Below are 23,510 nucleotides of genomic sequence, written 5' to 3'. Positions count from 1 at the left end.
TCACCCATTAACTGACCTACAGTTACACAAAGTTAAAAATCAAAGCTTAGGCGTTATTTCAACAAAGCATATTTAGTGTACTATCGCCCCACAGTTAAAAATCACATAACACCAGGTTATAATCCAACAGATTTATTTGAAAGCACTAGCTTTCAGAGCACGGTTCCTTCATCAGGTGGTTGTCCATTTGATGAAGAAATGGCTATAATCTGACGTTGTGCGATTTTTAACTTTGTCCACCCTAGTCCAACACTGGCACCTCCAATTCATACCTCCTCATGGCTTCTCAGAATCCCTACAATGTGGAAACAGGTCATTTGGCCCATCTTATCCATATTGACCCTCCAAACAGCATTCCATCTAGATCTATTCTATCCCCATAATTCTGCATTTCCCATGGCTAATCCAACTAGCTTGCACATCCCTGGACACTATGGGGAAATTTAGCATGGCTAATTCACCCTCACCTCCACATCTTTAGACTGTGGGAGGAAAGTGGAGCACCCAGAGGAAACCCACGCAGACACAGAGAATGTACAAACTCCACACAAACACAGTCACACAAGGGTGGAATCAAACCCAGGTCCCTGGTGTTGGGAGGCAGCAGTGCTAACTACTGAATCAACGTGCTGCTCTGCTCTCCTGTTTGTGGATTCCCATTGACATTAGATCTGTTTGGGAGGTTTTTACTGTTTTCATTTCGCCACATTCAAAACAATGTATTGATATGAAGCCATTAACATAATAAAATGTCTCAGTGTGCTTCACAGGAGCATCTCAATGGTATCAAGCCACATGAGACTTCGCAGCAGATAACCAAAAGTTTGACTAAAGAAGTAGGTTTTAAAGGAGTATCTTAAGTAAGAAGGGAACAGAGACAACAAGCTTTTAGGAAGGGAACATAACAGTTTAGGGCCTTGGCACGTGAATTCATAATCACCAACAGTGGAGCAATTAAACTCGAGATGGAGGAGATAACTGAGATAAGAAGAGATAGACCATGGTGGAATTTGAAAACAAGGATCAGAATTTTAAAATGTAAGTGTTATGCAAGTTAGCAAACACATATAATCTGTGCATGGGTCTTAACGCGAGTTAGGATACAGGCAACAAAATTTTGGACGACCAAAGTTTATGGAGAGTAAAATGGTGGGAGGCTGGTGATGAGTGTGTCAAAGTGGTCAAATTTATAGGTAACAAAGGCATGCAGCAATGATATAAAATGGGTCAGGGACAGGTGACAGTACAGAGATGAAAATCAGCAGTCTTTATAATGGCACAGAGATGTGGTTAGGAACTCACCTCAAATACAATATCAAGGTTGTGAATAGCCTGGTTCAGCTTCAGATAATTGCCAGGAAAAGAGATGAAGTTATTGTTAGGGAGTACAGTTTGTAGTAGGAACCGGGACAAAGGTTTCAGTCTTCCCAAAGTTTAGTTGGAGGATTCTTCTGCTTATCCAGTACAATTTAAAAGCCAATTTATATAACACATTGTACAGCAACTTGGGAAGACCAATCATTTAGAATTTTGTTTCTATATAATACATAGAAATTATAACAAAGGCCCAATAAGCTCAACTAATGTATGCCTGTGCTTACAGACACACACACAGACACACACACAGACACACACACAGACACAGACACGTACCTCCGAGAGAGCTTCACATTCCTTTCACATTCACATTTATCTAACTCCCTATAATCTACTGATGCTACTTGCCTCAACCATGCAATAGCAAGTTCCACATTTTAACTACTGTGTAAAAGAATTTATTACTGTCTTATATTTATGATCCATAATTTTGGATTCCCCTTCAATTATAAATTCTATCATAACCATCCAAAGAACTGATTGGTGTTAGTTGGATTAGCAGCTAGCTCTTGTTCCCTCCTATTTGGACAATCACTACAGGGTCTATCGTCACACTCAGAGGTCATACTTCTGGTCGTGGGCTCCAGAGGCGAACCACAGGATCAATACCACTTGTTGCAAGGAAGCAGTGTTTTGGGTGAGGCTGCAGACAATTTACAATCGACTCATCACCCTGAAGAACACGAACAAGGTTTGTTGTCTCTTTCTCCCAGATGAAGAAGGATCCATCATCAGAACCGCTGACAATGTATTGGCCGTTACTGAAAAGGTAAGAAAAATTCATGCCAGGAACGTGTCACAAAACTCAAACAATTTTAACAATTTAACTAGACTACCCTTTAAGTATGCTCATCCCTTTTATTCACCAAGGACCATCTCTCATATCCCAGGGGGGACTAAGTTTCAGACAGTGAATCAGAGTGTGTTTACTGTCACTATTCCAGCACTAAGAACAATAAGTGTTTTCAATGACTTGAGTCAAAGATGAACAATTAGTAGTCAATAAATTGTGAAGCAAAGTGCAGCCTATAACATCAGAATAAAGCTCAATTCAGAGTCCCACCCAGACAACTATGATGTTCATACAAAGTCACTTGAGTACAGTATCAGCAGATTCCATGGAAGGTTGTATGTCTAAAAGGAGATTACAGAGATATAAAGCATTAAAGTTTTGGGGAGCTTGTATATAAGATTGAGAATTTTGATCCAATGTATGTCAAGTATGGGTGATGAGTAAACAGGATGTGGAGAGTTTGGATACAGAGTTCTGAATGAGTTCAAGTTCATAGAGAGTGCAGGGTAGTATGCCAAACAGATTAGCCCAATTTGGAGGTATCAAAGGCACGGGTTAGAGTACAACATCAACCTCTGGGAAGGAGGATAAGAATATTACTAAGTAACCTCAGAAATGCATCCTCTTCCCTAATATTTACTCAGTTTGGACCTTTACCTGCAAGTAGGGATATAGTAGGCTCTGAATACAATTTCAATCCTTTCAAGTCAGTTTTTTGCTGCAATAGATTCAGAACTTGATTTCTGTATACACTCCAAATGGTTTAAGAGTCTTAAACAACACCTTACTGCCTGAGAGTAAATTAGGAAATTACCTCCCGAAGAAGTTGGCTTCTTTAATATCTGTGGTGGTATTACAGTGGCCACAATACCGTGACTTGTAATCATAACCTCGTTCCCTCAGAATCACTTCATCATCGGAGATGGAATCTTTCCTGCTGCTTGATCGGATACGGATTGGGGTGGTTGTCCCTGTCTTCTTCTCATCAGCTGTAAAACCAGGGGAAAAAAAAAACAGTAACTCAATTCAAACAGTGGTTACATAAAATAAACTTACTAAAATTGAAGTTGCCATTGCCCTCTCTCCAGGGCTGGTACTGTCAGGGTACTTAGGCTAATCAAAATGGACCTTTCATTCATGTTGAAGGTATAGCTAATAACAGGAGGTTAACAGCTACAAACTGCCCATGTCTCCATGAATCCAATTGTACAAGCTCCTATTCAATATCAATGGAGGAGGGGCTGTGGAGTTAGTCACTTGCAACAGAGTTTATAGGTTGCTCTCCCAGCCCAGTCTTGTACTTCTCTAGTCTATCCCTATCACCCTTCTTGAATGATGGTGCCACATTTGCTACCCTCCAATCCTCTGGCCAAGTGGAACTTCATTTTCCAATATTTTAAATTTAAAATCCTGTCCTCCTTTCCACAGCCTCTCCTACCATCTGAGCGCATCCACTCTCGTACTTCATGCAACTTTTCCCCCTCTGACCCTGGGGTTCATGCAATTTACTGCTGTTCTGATCCCTCACCCCTTTACTGGTTGATTGAGGAAGGTACTGTTGCACTGTCTGCTGGAACACCTTCCTGTTCTCTAATTCGCTGTCCATCTTTAAAAATGATCTCAAAACTCGCAATTCCAGATTTCTCCTAGCATGTTAGATGACCTCAACTACCTCTTTCTGTGATGTGGATAGGATATATTAAAGGCTTTATTAAATAAATTGTATTGTTGTCTGGCAAATTCTGATAGATCACCGAAAAATCTGTAGGAGGACAAAGATAGGTGGCAGAAGCAGTTCAATTTAGAAACACAGGAGGCAATACATTTAGAAAGATAATTTGAGATTTTAAAGGAGAGGAAGAGTCTAGAGGGTAAGATTAGACTAGATGGGGTATTAAAGGTTATGGGGTGCAAGCACAGAAGTGAGATTAGAAAAGGCTGAATAAAACACTGAATAAGAATTATGAATGGACTATTTGTATGCTGGAACAGTGCAGTTCCACAAAGTTTAATTACATCTTAGCAATTTCAATAAATTCTAGATATCTGAGCACCTCACCCCACAGTTAGCAGCTGGTAACTGGTGTCAGTAAATCCAAATTAGGAGAGCTTGTGCTGGCACTCCCACTGTATCTTTCTCCATACAGTAGTTGGTGGGATTTTATTTTTACAAATACAGCCTTACACTCTTAGTTCAATTATTTTATCCCCTAATGTTCACAAATAAAGTTGAAGAACAAAAAGACATTGTCAAAACTCACAGTTGTCAGTCTTTGCAAAGAGCACAGCCTTGATATCTCGGTCCAATGCATCACAGGCGCTGCTGTGGGCTTGTTCAGGAAAGCGGCCCTTAAAGTCATCGAGGCACTCCAGAGCCTCAGTAACATACTTTAACTCGAATAAACAACGTGCTAGACGGAAGTGGGCCTTGAGGTGGGAGGGATTCAAAGAAATTGCTTTCAAGCAATCTCTAAGGGCATCATAATGGTCTCCATCCCTGAAGACGACAGAAATTGGACACTCTAATCAATAAACCAGAGGTCATGCTGTCAAAGTTACTGAGCAGCTAGCCTATCTTTATAATGAATAGAAGATCAATATAGATCAGATCTAATAATTGAAAATACCAAACAAATAAAAGTAGATTTAAGAGAACACAAGTGATCTTAAATATTTTGCTGTTAAAATTCTCATGCAGTGAATGAGAGATCAGAGTACATCGAATCAGCCACAAATGAAGACATTTCAATTTTCAAACTTCTGATTCTAGATGGGTACACGAATAGGAACGGTTTAGAGGGATATGGGCCAAGTGCAAGCAAATGGGGCTAGATTAATTTAAGATATCTGGTCAGCCTCGACGAGTTGGACCAAAGGGTCTGTTTCCATGCCGTACATCTCAATTTGGGTGCTTACTGCCAAATGCAATTAATAAAAGGCTGATTCACCAATGGCAGTCTTTAAAAATACCATTCCATTGTTTGAAACTGACTGACTGCAGACTAGAAATGATTTTCTGACATTATTAAATTACCACCAGGCTGTTATGCATTGAACCACATGACTAAAAGTTTTTATTTCACTTTATTTTTCAGAATATTGGGTGATTTGGCAAGATTACATAAATTGCTTGAGTGGTTTGTTAATCAACTGCATTGTCAGTCAGCAATGTCGTATGGGATAGAGTTACACATGGGCAAGGCTGGCCAAATTCCCTCTTTTGAGGAATATTGGTGAACAGGTTGGAATTTTACAAAAAAAAATCCAACAATTTTCCTGACACTAACTCTCAGATTAAAACAGATTTACTAAATGTAAATTTTAGCTTTTCCATGGTAGGATTTGAACTCTGGCATCATAACCATTATCAATCATCTTAGGCAGCCAGCATCTGCTCACATAAATGTAACCTTCAGGTCTCAGTCAGAGACTATTGCTAACAAATGAACTCAAATAAAAATTTAAACTTCAAAACAAAAGCTTAATGTTGCCTTTTAAACAAAGTGATACGCAATAGTCTAAGGGTTTTAAAATTCACCCCCCAAGGTTAAGAATGTTTTAAATCGTATGAGATGGCGGTTATATTAAATTCTGGGGGTTGATGAGTTATTTTACAAAACAAGAGCCAAGCTGTGACTCTGCTGAGGATACTAATGAAATACAGCTTCTACTTGCACTTAGTGGCCATAAATCTCTGGTCTATTTAGCACCTTCTTTACTCTGTCCTTCTGCTCAAGCTTTGAGGAAAGAACCTAGAGGACAGCATGGCCAAACACTATCATTCATGAACTCTAACACTTCTGTGACCTTTGACTGTGTCAATTAACTTTGTCAATTGTCCTTTGACTACGGACAACCTCCTTAAAATTTGTCCAACCTCAAACTTGTCACCAAACTCTGTCTAATCCACGATGAGATCCAAACTGTGATTCTCCCAAATGAAACAAGCTTAAACCCCATCTGAGTGAAGACTGGGGTCAGACAAAGCTGTGTTATCACAGAAATAGAACAATACAGCACAAGAATGAGCCGTTCAGCCCACAACAAGTCTTATAAAGCTGCAACATGACATCCTGACTCTTGTACTCAATTACCCCACTAATAAAGGCAAGTATGCAATACATCTTCTTTACCACCTTATCTACTTGTGTGGTCACTTTTATGGAGCTATGCATTTGAACCCCAAGATTCCTCTGTACATCAATGCTGTTCAGGGTCCTGCCATTAACTGTATGAGAGATCAAATTTTCAGGAAAAGCAAAGCGCAGCACCTCACACTTACTCTACCTGCCTTTTCTCTACCCATATCTGCAACAGATCTGTATCCTGCTGTATCCTTTGGCAACCTTCTACTCTATCCACTGATCTGCAAACTTACTAACCTACCCATCGACATTTTCATCCAAGTTATTCATATCTATTGCAAACAGATCCAGTATGGATCTCAGCGGAACACCACTAGTCACGGACCTCCAGCCGGAAAGACACCCTTCAACCACTACCCTCTGCCTTCTACCGGCAGGCCAATTCTGAATCCAACCAGCCAAGTCACTGTGGATCCCATGCATGTTAATCTTCTGGATGTGCCTACCATGAAGGACTTTACTAAAATCCACGTAGACAATGTCCATTGCTCTACTCTCATCGTCACCTCTTGAAAAATTCAATCAAGTTAGTAAGACATGACCTGCCCTGCATGAAGCCATGCTGACTATCCTAATTAGACCATATTTTTCCAAATGCGCATCAATCCTACCCTAAGAATTCTCTCCAATAGTTTCCCAATCACCGAAATAAGACTCATCAGTCTGTAGTTTCCTGAATTATCCCCATTTCCCTTCTTGAACAGAGGAAACATTAGCTACTTGCCAGTCCTCGAGGACCTCTCCAATGGCCAGTGAGGATACAAAGATCTTGGTCAAGGCCCCAGCAATCTCCTCTCTTCCCTCTCTCAATAACCCGAGTAGATACCATCCAGGTCTGGGAACTTATCCACCTTAATGCTCTTCAAGAGAGCCAACACTACTTTTTGCTTGATCCCAAAATGCCCTTGCATATTAGCAGGCTCTACACTAATCTCACTGTCCTCCATATCCTTCTCCTGGGTGAATACCGAAACAAAGTACTTATCTAGAATCTCACCCACATTCTCCACCTCCAAGCACAAGTTCCCTCCTTTATCCTGGAGTAGTACTACATTCTCCCTAGTTATCCTCTTGGTTTTATAATGTATGTATAGAATGCCTTAGGATTCTCTTTAACCTTACTTGCTAAGGTCTTTTCATGGTCCCTTCTTGCTTTTCCAAGTCGCTGCTTAAGTTCTTTCCTGTTTTCTTCAAATTCCTCATGGCCCAGACCAATTTTAGCTTCAAAAACCTTACATATGCTTCTTTTACCCTTCTGACTAAATGCACAACCTCCCCTCGTTATCCAAGGGTCCCTCACCTTGCCATCCTTGTCTTTCATCATTACTGGAAATGCCAGTCCTGATTTCTCATAAATAGGTCTTTAAACAACTCCCATGTGTCAAATGTGGACTTGCCCAATAACAGCTCCTCCCAATTAACACTCCCTAACTTCTGCCTAATACTGATATAGTTTGCCATTCTCCCAATTTACTACCTCTCCAAAAGGTCCTAACTTATTCTTACTCATAGCTTTCTTTAAAAACGTAAGGAGTTGTGATCACTCTTTCCAAAATGCTCTCCCACTGAAAGATCAGCCACCTAGCCAGACTCATTAGCCAACACAAGGTCCAGTATGGCCCCTCCTCTAGTTGGATGATCCATGTACTGTGTCACCTTCTTGTATGCACTTAAATTCTGCCCCATCTAAGCCTCTTCCTCAAAGGGGGTCCCTGTCAATATTGGCAAAGTTAAAGTCACCCATTATGGCAACCTTGTTATTGTATCAACCCTCTTCTCCAGCTCCCTCACTATAATCAGAACATTAAACATGAAAAAAAAAGACAGAGGGTAGACAAAGATGAGCTATTTCCACTGGTTGTGGATTCCAAAACTAGGGAGCATAGTCGGAGAATTGGGGCAGACCGTTTAGGAGAGATGTTAGAAAGCACTTCTGTGCACAAAGAGTGGGAGACGTTTGGAACTCTTTTTCGTAAATGGCAATGGATGCAGGATCAGTTAATTTTAAACCTTAGAAATAATTTTTTGTTAAACAAAGGTATTAAGGGATATGGTCTGAAGGCAGGTATATGAAGTTATGCCACAGATCAGCCATGATTTCACTGAATAGTGAAACAGGCTTGAGAGGTTGAATGGCCTTATCCTGTTCCCATATAATATTTCAACTCATCTCCAGCAAATAACCAACAAGTCTGGAAATAATCTATACAACAGATGGGAATCTTTTGAATTCACAGTGCCTTCAATCTAAAACTAAAATCATTGCAGCTCCACTATGCAGGTGACATCTTTTCCAAAGTGTGCAAGAAAATAGATATTTCACTTAAAGCTTAGAAACAGGGCCTCTTCCAACCAGCTCCCATAATGCTTTCCCTCATTTATCAAGGTCAAAGTTAAAATCTTTGAAAACATGCACTGTTTTCCATATTACTCAGCAAATGCAGACAAAGATGGAGGAGGTGAATTTCATCAATATGCCAGGTTAGCCTTCAACCAACTTGGGAAAAGGATATTTGGGGACCAGGATCTTAAGCTTGAGACCAAGCTCACAGTTTACTGGATATCAGTGCTTCCCCCACTTGTACAGGTTTTAGAGACAAGGACAACCAATAGCAAGCACTGCTGGAGACGTACCACTAGCACTGCCTTCACAAGATTCTCCAATTCACATGGCAACATCCTTGCTTGTTCAGGGTCAAGATCATTTAAAACCAGCTCCACAGTGCAGGACATGTGATTTGTATGCCTGACAGCAGACTATTGAAGTAATTGCTCTACTCCAAATTCAGACATGCAAGATGACTCTCAGGATGACAACAGTACTTTAAGGATGCCCTTAAAATATCCCTGAAGCAATCAAACATCTCCAGCAACTTGTTTCCTATGTCTCCAAGCACCACCGGATCCAGATGTGGCAGAGTCTGCAAAGTGTGAACTGGTCTTATTAGCTGTTTCAGAATTCAAAAAAACTGAAATGGAAATAAATCATCCTCAATCCTGAAGGGCTCCCCAAGAAGATTACATCACTCTCTACTATCCTGCCACATTGATGCCTACCTTCCAAAGTCCAAATAGTTACCCCTTACTTTGACTCGTCTCTTGAAATCCTTCCCAAAGGTTACTCCTATTTCCACTTGGGCCCAATGTTTTGCCAGGTTGAAATTGAACAAAACTCGCTTTCATATTTGCAAAATTCCGCTTTGTGCAAATATTAAACAGGTAATAGTGCAGTCATGACAGTTTTAGTAAAAGCATGTCAGAAAAGAAAACACAACAGACGTGTATTGTCAATTTTGCCATTCACAAGTTACATGAGACAGCTCTGTTACTAGCGCAAGAATGATCCTTACCACTTGCGCTTCATGAAGGCTGCTGCTCGGTTGCCATAAAGCATGGGGTTCCCAGGTGCTTGCTGAATGGCTTTGCTGTAAAGTTGGATGGCCTGTGTCCATTGTTGTCGGGAGAAGGCATCATTTGCTTGTTGTTTCAGCCTCTCTAAGTGAAGTGGCAATTCATAGGGAACACTGCAAGAAGAAAATAAATGAATTGCAGAACTGACAAGTGTTGTGCAAGTGTGTTAAAAATCGACAGTTGGCATTAGTCATACCTGACACACACTTTTCAAAAGTCAGTTGCTTGTTGCTTTAAGGATGTCAGAAACAGATCGACCTTTCCTGAACCTCCCTAACAGGTTTAGGCACCAGCAGCTCAGACCAGTCAACTTGAATGCTACATGAGTCCAATGATCACCAGATTGAGAAGAGTGACAAAATATCAATGGGATGGGGCAGAGCTCTACTGCGCACCGAGACTAGTAGAACAAGTTTTCCTTAAAGGATATGTCTCTTCTACTCGGTATAACAAGCTGTTGTTCTCTGTGGAATTGAAATGTGACCATATGTACAGCAAAGGGACCTACTGCCCAGAATTAAAAAGGACACCGATGAAACAATTGGTTCATACACACACTCAAACCTACTAGCCCTCCAAATAATAGAATAATCACCATCACAAAATATCCATAATATCTGTTTTATTGTAGAAAGCAAATAGCAAGAAGTAGGGGACAGCTTTCATTGATCTGACAAAACTCTATTCTAAATATATAGCGTAACATTTCACACTGTCCATATCTGAATGACAAAATATATGTGACTTTGAAACTTTGTGTTTCATTCCTATACTCATCAAACTGGAAGAACTCCTGAATTGGATAAAGTCTGCATGATAGGATTCTCTCCCTGAACTTGAGGTTGGGAATGATCCTTTCCCTCTAGGTTCTTACATGACACTCCAGGTGAAATAAGCAGTTTAGGTTCAGATTCTACAACCACTTCATTTCTATGCTTTACATTATAAGAATTATTTAGCACAGAGGAGGCCACACAACATTATGCCGTTGCGCTTTAACAGCTAAGCAGCTGATCTCATTGCATGTTCGCCCCTCAAGCCCTGCAAACACTTTCCCTTCAAATATAATGCAAATTTTAAAAATTTGCAATTTTAAAAGTCTGTGTTCACGGAGTTCATTCCAAATTACAGTAATTTGTGGTATATAAACGAAACCAAATATTAACGTATGCTCTGATTCTGTTCAGTCTGTCTCCTCTGGTTATTGATTGCCACCACAAACACTGTTTTCCTGATTTACTCCATTAAAATTATTGACAAATAACAAAGATTCTCTCAACCATCTCTGCTCTCAGAGCTCCAGTTTCTCTCGTCTTTTCATATTGTTATGGACTATTCTAGACCACTCAAAACATTATTCAGCAGGCAGCTCAGACCACAACTTTGCAATTTGTTTCAGTTAGTGCACAGTGAAAGTTTCCCCGATTAAGTTAGCTAGGTTGACTACTAGATTTTAAAACAGACAAAAATTTATTCACGAAATTACATAATGAAACACACAAAAAAATAAAAGAACCCTTACAGAACTTGGTCTATCCAGCCAGACTTAAATTATGTTGTTATGAATATACACAACAGTCCCAATAAGCAAACTCCCTTTAAAAACCAATATAAATGGAACACATGCTTACAGATTGAAGTTAGAAGGAGAGAGAGAGATATTCCACACAGCTCACTGTTGAGCTTCTCACCAGGTCAGACTGAACTAAAACTACTCAGCTCAGCTAGCTAGAGCACTGACCGCTCCCCTTTCATTATACAGGTCACCTCTAGAGCATGACCGCATTGGCCTGAAGTCACATCTGTTTACATATAAACAAAAGGCCTCTCAAAATCCTTTTCATTTCTGTACCAAGCCAGACTGATCGGAGTTTGACCTAGTTTATTGCCTCCCTGGGGAAAAGAAAATCAAGGGCAGAGTCTCCTTCAGCCAAGGAACAGCTTTTAGAAAAAAAAAGAGACTAGCTTTGTGACAATGTGATCATGTGCCCCACCCATTATAATAAATCCCTTCTGCAACATCTAAGGCTTTGAAATCCTCCCTAAAACGTATAGCCAGAAATGGCCTTAATATAACAAGTGCGTCCTAACCAATGTTTTAAAGACATAGGATATATTTTTGTATATTTTAAGACTTTTTGTAGTATCTGTATCTGCGTAATAAAGAGAAGGCAACCCTTTTTAAAGCAACCTTTTCAACTTGTCCTGTAATCTTCAAAAATAAGCGCCTTTCCACCCCCAAATATCTCTCTCTGCTTCCACCACCTTTGAAGCTGTACCATTTAATTCAGTGTTTCTACTAAAACACATCACTTCACACCTATTTAAATTTCATTTACAATGTGTTAACCCATTTCGTCAGTCTATCTACCTTCTCTTAATGGCTGTTATTAACCTCATTGCTTACGACATTTCTGAATTTGGGTTGTCTCTAAATTTAGCCCAGCTCCAAACAATTAACTTACACATCAAAAAAAAATGCACTGCCTTTAGTGCTGATCTCTGTGTAGAGAGATGGAGCCACATCCAATATTTAATCCTATAAAATGAGCCTTTATTTCTCAGTTAATATAAAATAGATTTCAGACTTGCTCTTCAATCAGGCATTAATGCTTGAATTTCCAGAATAATCAGGTTCAAACAGGATAAATCAGGAAATGAGGAAGATTAAAATACAACCATTATCAAATGATGCTGAAACTGGCAGCAACAGGAGCAGAATATTCAGTCCCTCCACTGTCCGACTGAGAAACTGTAAGATGGAGAACACCGTTGCTATGATTAGTCTGCCCCATCCCATATCACTTCTCCCCATACGGAAATATTAGATCTGGGATTCACTTGGGAAATGACCACAGCCCTGACAATATTTCAATGTCCAGCATCCTGAAACACAACAACCTCAAAACTGCTTCAACAGTCTTTAGGTTATAAAACCATGTGCAACTTTAACACATCCTACTTATAACTCTTACTTCCAAGGTCACAATTGATGTATTCTATGTCAAAGTCCAACACTGAAATGCCCAATGACAACATTTATATAAAAGCAAAATATTGCTGATACTGGAAATCTGAAATAAACACAGAAAATTGCATGGCAAAACTCAGGTCTAGTAACATTTCTGGAGACATAAATAGTTAATATTCCAAGTCTAGGATGACTCTTCTTCAGAACAGTTCTGAAGTAATCATACTGGTGTCTCCACAGATGTCACCAGACTTTGAGGTCGTACCATGCATTTTCGGAGTTTGACAACATTTACACTGTTGTAAAACCTCCTCACTTTTACTACACCAACTTCTCAGACTCTGCTGAACCATTTGAACTCAAACTTCTTTCAGAAACTATTTATAAAATCATAATTTCTCTCCCTTAGTAACAAGGTTTTACAGACAAAAATTAAAACTATATAGAAAAACATTAAAATTTAGTATGACAAAATGAACCTATTGAATTGCCTACATTTGTTTGGTAGTACAGAATGAGAGAATGGCTGAAAAAATACATTTTGTCAAAGTTTTTTTTATCTTGTGCTCAACAAGACCGCAAAGAACCAGCCTGCACTGGCAACATAGTATCCAACATTAGATGCGATTTGGCAATTGGATAATATTTGTTGGATAATCCCAATTGTGCAAAGAACTACACGAATAACCAATTTAGAATTGGCACGAGTGGTAATTTTCATCGCAAACATAAATATGTACACGCCCTATATTGGTTTCAACTCAACAAAAGAAGTGACAGCCAAGCGCTGGTTCATTGTCCTGACCAATGTCTTGACTAGAATCAACTTCTGGTTTTAATCTTAAATAAAGCCTGACATTCGCCATGGCAACATTTCTACCAATCAGCATCCACTTACCAATCAACATTCTCCTCATACCATATAAATCCTTGATGTGATCAAGGATAGTCAGCATGGTTTTGTGAAGGGCAGGTCGTGCCTCACAAACCTTATTGAATTCTTTGAGAAGGTGACTAAGGAGGTAGATGAGGGGAAAGCGGTAGATGTGGTATATATGGATTTTAGTAAGGCGTTTGATAAGGTCCCCCATGGTAGGCTACTGCAGAAAATACAGAGATATGGCATTGAGGGTGAGTTGGAGGTTTGGATTAGGAATTGGCTCTCTGGAAGAAGACAGAGGGTAGTAGTTGATGGCAAAGGTTCATCTTGGAGTGCAGTCACTAGCGGTGTTCCGCAAGGATCTGTTTTGGGACCATTGCTGTTTGTCATTTTTATAAATGACCTGGAGGAAGGGTTAGAAGGTTGGGTGAGCAAGTTTGCGGATGATACGAAAGTCGGAGGAGTTGTAGACAGTGAGGAAGGATATGGCAGGTTACAGCGGGATATAGAGAAGCTGCAGAGCTGGGCAGAAAGGTGGCAAATGGAGTTCAATGTAGCTAAGTGTGAAGTGATTCACTTTGGTAAGAGTAATAAAAAGATGGATTACTGTGCTAATGGTAGACTACTTGGTAGTGTGGAAGAGCAGAGGGATCTTGGTGTCCATGTACACAGATCTCTGAAAGTTGCCACCCAGGTAAATAGTGCAGTGAAGAAGGCATATGGCGTACTGGCTTTTATTGGTAGAGGAATTGAGTTCCGGAGTCCTGAGGTCATGCTGCAGTTGTATAAGACTCTGGTGCGGCCGCATCTGGAATATTGTGTGCAGTTTTGGTCGCCATACTATAGGAAGGATGTGGAGGCACTGGAACGGGTGCAGAGGAAGTTTACCAGGATGTTGCCTGGTATGGTAGGAAAATCCTATGAGGAAAGGCTGAGGCACTTGGGGTTGTTTTCATTGGAGAAAAGAAGGTTTAGGGGTGATTTGATAGAGGTGTACAAGATGATTAGGGGGTTAGATAGGGTTGACAGTGAGAACCTTTTTCCACGTATGGAGTCAGCTATTACAAGGGGGCATAGCTTTAAATTAAGGGGGGGTAGATATAGGACTGATGTTAGGGGTAGGTTCTTCACTCAGCGAGTCGTAAGTTCATGGAATGCCCTGCCAGTAGCAGTAGTGGACTCTCCCTCTTTATGGGTATTTAAGCGGGCATTGGATAGGTATATGGAGGATAGTGGGTTAGTGTAGGTTAGGTGGGCTTTGATCGGCGCAACATCGAGGGCTGAAGGGCCTGTACTGCGCTGTATTCTTCTATGTTCTATGTTCTAAATGTTGGTTTTCCTCTTTTTTTGGTATTCTTGCAAATTGTCCTAATGAGTACAAGTCGAAAAGCTTCGAAAAAATGTGAATTGCCTATGTTTTAACTTCATTAAAGTTTTCTTTTACTTTGTGGTTTCAAGTGTCTTCAAAAGTGTGAATAATAAAGTTCAATAACTGATCTCAGCCTTCAACCACTTCGAAGATTGGGAAATTCAGCAAGTAAGGCTTCTGAAGTAAGGCTATTCCTTGGTGTTCTGGGGAAATATTTATTCCTCAAATGAACATCACTAATAACTGCTGTTTCATTTCTCATTCCTGTTTTCCAGAACTTGTCATCCACTACTTTCTGCAAAGTTTCCTACATTACAACAGTGACTATACTTCAGACTCACTATAGGATATCAAGGTTTCAGTCACTACCATATAAATGCAAGTCTTTACTTCTTGCTTTTCATGTAAGGATGTGATTTTTTCCTGCTTATCCAAAAGACTTTAACAATTCAGTCTGCAGTTTGTTTAAGCTGTCCTTCAAGTGTGTCCCATATAAAATACCAACAGCTTCTCTACGGAGAGATGGTTGCCATTTAAAATACCTGGAATTGGAAAGAACTGAGGCCTTCTTACTTTATAACATGCCAAAAATAATTCACTAAGATTGGGTTTACTTTCATCACTTTTTCTTGCTTTTCCCAATATAGATTACCTAAATCTCAGTGTGCTGGGGGCAATTTCAAAGCTTGCAGATAACACAAAAGTTGGAAAAATTGCAATCTGTGAGGAGAAAGTGAGGACTGCAGATGCTGGGGATCAGAGCTGAAAATGTATCGCTGGAAAAGCGCAGCAGGTCAGGCAGCATCCAAGGAGCAGGAGAATCGATGTTTCGGGCATGAGCCCTTCTTCAGGAATCTGAGAGGACAACAGTGCAGAACTTAAAGGACACTGACAAACAGGAGTGGGTGAGTAATTGGCAGACGAGATCAAATGCAGCGATATGTGAAGTGATGTACTTTGAATGATCTGTGTTAATATACACCCAGGTACAAAGTGTTGGGGGGGGGGGGGGGGGGGAGGCAAATAAAGAAAGCAGTAAATAAAGCGCACACTGTCGTCAGCTTTATTAACAGGGGCATAGAGTACAAAAGCAAGGAAGTGATAGTGAATTTGTACAAGACACTTGTTAAACCTCAGCTGGAGTAACGTGGTGCCCACAAGGGTACACATTATAGAAAAGATGCAAATACATTGGAGAGTGCAAAAGTGATTTACAAAAAACAGTTCCAGGAATGAGAGATTTAGTTAGAAGTACAGACTGAAGAAGCTGGGACTGTTTTCCTTTGGAGAACAGATGGCTCACAGGAGATTTGATAGGTTATCAGAATGATTTCAAGAGATGTGCAAAAGAAGCAAGGGTGATGTGAGAAAAATGATTTTCACTCAGTCAGTAATTAAGGTATGGAATGTATTACCTGGAGGTGTGGTGAAAGGAGATTCAATTGAAGCATTCAAAAGGTCATTGGATGATTATTTGGACAGAAATAGTGTGTAAGGTTACAGGGAGAAAGGAGATTGGCACTTGGTAATATTGCATGTCTAAAGAGCCATTGCAGGCACAATGACCTCCTCCTACATTGTAACAGTCTGTAATTCAGTGAAATACCCATAGTCAGAGTTGATGCAGATTAGCCATAACTGGTTTAAACAAAGAACCAGGTGGAGGGGTTTTATTCCTAAAACCCAAAACTCTAACTGGTGAACTGTGGAGCATTTAGAGTCAGAGAGTCATAGAGATGTACAGCATGGAAACAGACCCTTCGGTCCAACTCGTCCATTAAATACTATTAGATGTGTGGCAATTTAGTCACTTTCATACGAGACAAGCAGTTAAATGCACTCATTGCTTTATTGCAGGACTATAATGTATTTTTAATCAATCTTAAGACATGTCATGGAGCAGGTGGGACTTGAACTCTGGCCTTCTGGTTCTGAGGAACAGACATTACTACTATACCACAAGAGGCCTGGCACATTAATACTGACAGACATTGGCTCCTGTACCTTCTCTACAAGGCTTATAGCCTTACCCCATATCCTGATTATGCCAACTCTGCCTCTTCAAAGCTGTGGAATCTCAATGTCAGCTAGACTTCAGGACTCCATTCCACAATACTCCACTTCTGGATTTAAGGGTCCCTTTTATCAGCATGGTTCAGTTGGTAGCACTCATCTCTAAGTAAGAAGGGTGGGGAATTTAAGTAATTTCTGGCATCAGATGATATTCCACTGCTCCAGTTGGAAGTGCTGTGTTTCAGATGACAAGTTAAGTCAAAGCAGAATAAAAGTATGAAAATAGATTCTCTCAGGTGGATACATTACACTGATTTTAAAAGGAGCAATAGGAACTTGTACGCTGATGACAATATTTATCCATCAAATGTGTCAGTATTATCTTACTTTTTTTGGGGAGGGGGGTAGGGTGAGAAAAGAGTGGGAGGAGGGAGGGAAGGGCAAGGGAAGACAGCATGCTTATTGCGTGAAAAATAGACTTTCCTGTTTCCAATTTTACAACAGTGAACATCATAGAGTCATAGAGATGTACAGCATGGAAACAGACCCTTCGGTCCAACCCATCCATGCCGACCAGATATGCCAACCCAATCTAGTCCCACCTGTCAGCACCCGGCCCATATCCCTCCAAACCCTTCCTATTCATATACCCATTCAAATGCCTCTTAAATGTTGCAATTGTACCAGCCTCCACCACATCCTCTGGCAGCTCATTCCATACACGTACCACCCTCTGAGTGAAAAAGTTGCCCCTTAGGTCTCTTTTATATCTTTCCCCTCTCACCCAAACCTACGCCCTCTAGTTCTGGACTCCCCAACCCCAGGGAAAAGACTTGGTCTATTTATCCTATCAATGCCTCTCATAATTCTGTAAACCTCTAAGGTCACCCCTCAGCCTCAGACGCTCCAGGGAAAACAGCCCCAGCCTGTTCAGCCCCTCCCTGTAGCTCAAATCCTCCAACCCTGGCAACATCCTTGTAAATCTTTTCTGAACCCTTTCAAATTTCACAACATCTTTCCGATAGGAAGGAGACCAGAATTGCACACAATATTACAACAGTGGCCAAACCAATGTCCTGTACAGCCGCAACATGACCTCCCAACTCCTGTACTCAATACTCTGACCAATAAAGGAAAGCATACCAAACACCTTCTTCACTATCCTACCTACCTGCAACTCCACTTTCAAGGAGCTATGAACCTGCACTCCAAGGTCTCTTTGTTCAGCAACACTCCCTAGGACCTTACCATTAAGTGTAGAAGTCCTGCTAAGATTTGCTTTCCCAAAATGCAGCACCTCGCATTTATCTGAATTAAACTCCATCTGCCACTTCTCAGCCCATTGGCCCATCTGGTCAAGATGCTGTTGTAATCTGTGGTAACCCTCTTCGCTGTCCACTACACCTCCAATTTTGGTGTCATCTGCAAACTTACTAACTGTCCCTCTTATGCTCGCATCCAAATCATTTATGTAAATTACAAAAAGTAGAGGGCCCAGCACCGATCCTTGTGGCACTCCACTGGTCACAGGCCTCCAGTCTGAAAAACAACCCTCCACCACCACCCTCTGTCTTCTACCTTTGAGCCAGTTCTGTATCCAAATTCCTGAACATTCCTGAAGAAGGGCTGATGCCCGAAATGTTGATTCTCCTGTTCCTTGCATGCTGCCTGACCTGCTGCGCTTTTCCAGCAACACATTTTCAGCTCTGTATCCAAATGGCTAGTTCTCCCTGTATTCCATGAGATCTAGCCTTGCTAATCAGTCTCCCATGGGGAACCTTGTCAAACGCCTTACTGAAGTCCATATAGGTCGCATCTACTGCTCAGCCCTCATCAATCTTCTTTGTTACTTCTTCAAAAATGTATTTGAGAAAAGCACAATACTGGCTGTAAACTGTTACAGGGCACTGAGGAAAAAATAGAGGCAGTAAGAACAAAAATGTTGTGTTTTTTTTGCATGATTGTTAGATTATATTTCAAGTGTCCTTTAATCCTAGGACTGTTCCACTGGCCCAGATTCAACACTTGCCGGTTTTCAAACCAGGTACAGTGCTGCCAGGGTTAGTGTGTATCCAGTCTCAACCCACTGTCCAAGCAGAATGTTCTCTTACCTGCTTTGTGGCCATGCTTCTGACAGCCTGAAGCCATTACTGTGGAGATGGATTCCATTTGTAACTCCATTTGTTATTGATTTTCCATTCTGTAAATCTGCAAGGTGAAACATCACTATTATTAGATTCCCTACAGTGTGGAAACAGGCCCTTCGGCCCAACAAGTCCATACTGACCCTCCGAAGACGAACCCACCCAGACCCATTTCCCTCTGACTAATCCACCACACAATGGGCAATTTAGCATGGCCAATTCACCTGACCTGCACACCTTTGGACTGTGGAAGGAAACCGGAGGAAACCCACACAGACATTGGGAGAATGTGCAAATTCCACAGGTCGCCCAAGGCTAGAATTGAACCCAGGTCCCTGGTGCTGTGAGGCAGCAGTGCTAACCACTGAGCCACCATGTCACCCCTGGCTGGACTATAGTTTCACAGCAAGTGCACAAGTCTATAAATATGGCAACTTAGTAGGATGGTTTCTCCCCACATAGAACCCACTCAGTTCAACATGTTGGAGCAGTCTTTTTTCATTTTCTTGCTCTTTCCTATGCCCCTTCCATGTTTATTCAATTGCCACTTAAATGAAGTTGTAAAATGCTACAGAAGAGAGTTCTTTAAGAGGAGCAAAAAAATAAAATAAAAATAAACCTCAGCAGGTCTGTTAGCAGCTGTTTGGAGAGGAACGGGGTTAATATTTCAGGTGTGACCTCACATCAGAAGCAGTACTTCCAGTGTTTTCTGTTATATTGCTACATCCAAACAAAAAAAAATGGCCTTCAATAACTTTGACGTTCCATGCATGAACAAATCAGTGGTTCGTAATGCTAATCCTGCAAAGGGAGGGAGTGATTAAAAAAAATTGTGACCAATTTCAAGAAAATCTGATGAAGTTTCTCTACAAATTGTAAAGGCAATTAAGTCGCAAAATGTTGTAGCTATCCAGATCAGAACTACCTTTCATATTCTAATGTCCTCTGTCACCATCTCCTAAAGCACGTTCAATATTTGTTACATTTGTTGGTATCCTTTGAGGCCAGCAAAGTGAAAGGAGATAACTAAATCTTTGGTAGCTAACCCATCTTTTTGCCAATGTTTATAGAGTCAGTCAGAGATATACAGCACAGAAATAGACCCTTCGGTCCAACTCTTCCATGCCGACCAGATATCCTAACCGTATCCAGTTCCATTTGCCAGCATTTGACCATACCCCTTTAAACCCTTCCTATTCATATACCTATCAGATGACTTTTAAATGCTTTAATTGTACCAGACTCAACCACTTCCTCTGACAGCTCATTCCATAAATACACCAGCCTCTGTGTGAAAAGGTTTCCCCTTAGGACCCTTTTAAATCTTTCCCTTCTCACCTTAAACCTATGTCCTCTCGTTTTGGGCTCCACTACCCCGGGGAAAAGACCAAGGCTATTCACTCTATCCATGCCCCTCATGATTTTATAGACTTCTATAACCTCACCCCTCAGCGTTTGATGCTCCAGGGAAAATAGCCCCAGTCAATCTAGCCTCTCCCTACATCTACCAAGCCTGGCAATGACCTTGTAAATCTTTTCTGAATCCTTTCAAGTTTTGCAACATCTTTCTTATAGCAGGGAGAACAGAATTGAATGCAGTATTCCAAAGGTGCCCTAACCAATGTCCCGTATAGCCACAACATGACCTTCCAACTCCTAAACTCAATGCACTGACCAATAGAGACAAATATACCAAACACCTACTTCACTATCCTATCTATCCACGACTCCAAGGAACTATGAGCTTGTACACCAAGGTCTCTTTGTTCAGTAACACTATTCAGGACCTTACCACTAAGTGCATAAGTCCTGCCCTGATTAGCCTTTCCAAAATTTAGCACCTCACGTTTATCTAAATTAAACTCCATCTGCCATTCCTCAGCTCATTTGATCAAGGTCCTGCTGTACGCCTAGTACCCTTCCTTGCTGTCCACTACATCACCAATTTTGATGTCATTTACAAATTTACTAACCATATCAATGTTCATATCCAAACCATTTGTATAAATGTCAAAAAGCAGTGGTCACAGCACCAATCTTGTGGCACACTGCTGATTCTAGGTCTCCAATTTGGAAAGCAACCCTCCCCCATCACCCTCTGTCTTCTACCTTTGAACTAGTTCTGTATCCAAATGGCTAGTTCTCCCTGCATTCCTTATGACCTAACCTTGTTAACCAATCTACCATGATGAACCCTGTCGAACGCCTTACCGAAGTCCAAATAGTATCACATCCACCGGTCTGCCTTCATTGATCCTCTTCATTACTTATTCAAAAACCTTAATCAAGTGAGATTTCCCACACAAAGCCAGGTTGATTTCCCTAATCAGTCCTTGTCTTTCCAAACACATGTAAATCCTGCTCCTCAGGAACCCGTCCAACAACTTGCCCACTACTGATGTCAGGCTCACCACTCTATAGTTCCTGGAGTTTTCCTTACTACTTTGTTAAATAGTAGCATCATGTTAAACAATCCCCCGTCTTCTGGAACCTCACCTATGGCAATCGATGATATAAACATCTCAGCAAGGGGCCCAGCAATCACTTCCCTAGCTTCACACAAAGTTCAAGGGTACAGCTGATCAGGTTTCAGGAATTTATCTACTTTTATGTGTTTTAAGACTCTAGCACCTCCTCCTTTGGAATATGGACATTTTTCAAGATGTCGTTATTCATTTTCCCAAGTTCTCTAGCTTCCATATCCTTCTCCACAGTAAACACAGATGCAAACTACTCATTTAGTATCGTCATCACCTGCAGTTCCACACTACACGGCCTTGCTGATGTTTAAGGGGCCCTATTCTCTCCCTGGTTACCCTTTTATCCTTAGTGTATTTGTAGAATCACTTTGGAGTCTCCTTAACCCTATTTGCCAAAACTACCTTTGATCCCCTTTTTGCCCTCCTGATCTCCCTCTTCAGTGGACTCCAACTGTAGAACATAGAACAATACAGCACAGTACAGGCCCTTCAGCTCATGATGTTGTGCCAAGCATTTATCTTTATTCAAGATCAGAGTTGAGAGTGTGTTGCTTGAAAGGGACAGGTCAGTCAGCATCCAAGGAGCAGGAGAATCAACGTTTCGGGCCAGAGCCCTTCAGCAGAAACTGTTCCTTAATTTAAGATCAACCTAACCCACACATCCATGAATTTACTGCTGTCCATGTGCTTGCCCAGTAGTCGCTTAATTGTCCCCAATGTCTCTGACTCTACTACCACTGCTGGCAGTGCATTCTATACACCCACCACTTTCTGCGTAACCTCTGACATCTCCCCTAAACTTTCCTCCAATTACCTTAAAATTATGACCCCTAGTGACAGACATTTCTGCCCTGGGGAAAATTCTCTGGCTATCTACTCTATCGATGCCTCTCATTACTTTGCACACCTCTATCAAGTTCTTCCTTCTTTTCTCAAGTGTGAAAAGCCCGAGCTCAACTCAACCTTTCTTCATAAGACAATCCCTCCAATCCAGACAGCATCCTGGTAAATCTCCTCTGCACCCTCTCTAAATCACCTACATCCTTCTTAATAATGGAGGTGACCAGAACTGGACACAATATCCCAAGTGTGGTCTAACCAGGGTTTTATAGAGCTGAAGCAAAACCTCGTGGCTCTTAAACTCAATCCCCCTCTTAATGAAAGCCAAAGCAACAGAGGTCTTCTTATCAACCCTATCAACTTGGGGGGCAACTTTGAGGGATCTATGTACATGGACCCCAAGATCCCACTCTTCCTTCACACTGCCAAGAATCCTGTCTTTAACCCTGAATTCAGCATTCAAATTCGACCTTCCAAAATGAATCACTTTACATTTATCCAATTTGAACTCCATCTGCCGCTTCTCAGCCCACATTTCTGTTGTGCCTTTCCCGTAGAACAACTGGTCTCAATTTGTACTTCACTTACTAACCCACTCTTGCGCTTCTTCATCAAAGTCCTTTATAAAAACTATAAACAGCAGAGGCCCAAGAACAGATCCCTGCAGGGCACCACTGGTGACCGAACTCCAGGTGGAATAGTTTCCATACCTCTTAACTTTCTGAATGAGCCTACCATGAGGAACCTTATTAAATGCCTTACTGAAATCCACATACACCACATCCACTGCTCGACCTTCGCCAACTTTTCTCATCACATCCTCAAAGAACTCAATAAGGCTCGTGAGGCATGATCTGCCCCTCACAAAGCCATGCTGACTATCTTTAATCAAACTATGTTTTTCCAAATAGTCATAAATCCTATCTCTCAGAATCCTTTCCAGTACCTTGTTTACCACTGATGCAAGACCGAGTGGTCTGTAATTCCCAGGGATTTCCCTATTCCCTTTCTTGAACAAAGGAACAACTCCAATCAGCCGGTACTACTCAGTGGAGAGTGAGGATGCAAAGATCATAGCCTGGTCCGG

At 41.1% G+C, this 23,510-nt stretch overlaps 1 protein-coding gene across 1 annotated transcript in view; it reads right to left on the bottom strand.

The window, feature by feature from the left end:
* Positions 1-23,510, bottom strand: part of wdtc1 (WD and tetratricopeptide repeats 1) — a 44,436-nt gene that overhangs the window by 3,403 nt on the left and 17,523 nt on the right. Inside the window, exons 11-15 of the mRNA XM_072548169.1 lie at positions 19,071-19,167; positions 9,666-9,839; positions 4,432-4,667; positions 2,985-3,159; positions 1,946-2,138 (exon numbers count right to left, since the gene is read on the bottom strand). Of these exons, the coding sequence (XP_072404270.1) occupies positions 1,946-2,138; positions 2,985-3,159; positions 4,432-4,667; positions 9,666-9,839; positions 19,071-19,167 (875 nt within the window). The remainder of the gene's footprint in view (positions 1-1,945; positions 2,139-2,984; positions 3,160-4,431; positions 4,668-9,665; positions 9,840-19,070; positions 19,168-23,510) is intronic.

This window comes from Chiloscyllium punctatum, chromosome 27 (genome assembly GCF_047496795.1).
Source record: "Chiloscyllium punctatum isolate Juve2018m chromosome 27, sChiPun1.3, whole genome shotgun sequence".
NCBI lineage: Eukaryota > Metazoa > Chordata > Chondrichthyes > Orectolobiformes > Hemiscylliidae > Chiloscyllium > Chiloscyllium punctatum.
This window is presented reverse-complemented; position numbering and strand designations above follow the sequence as displayed.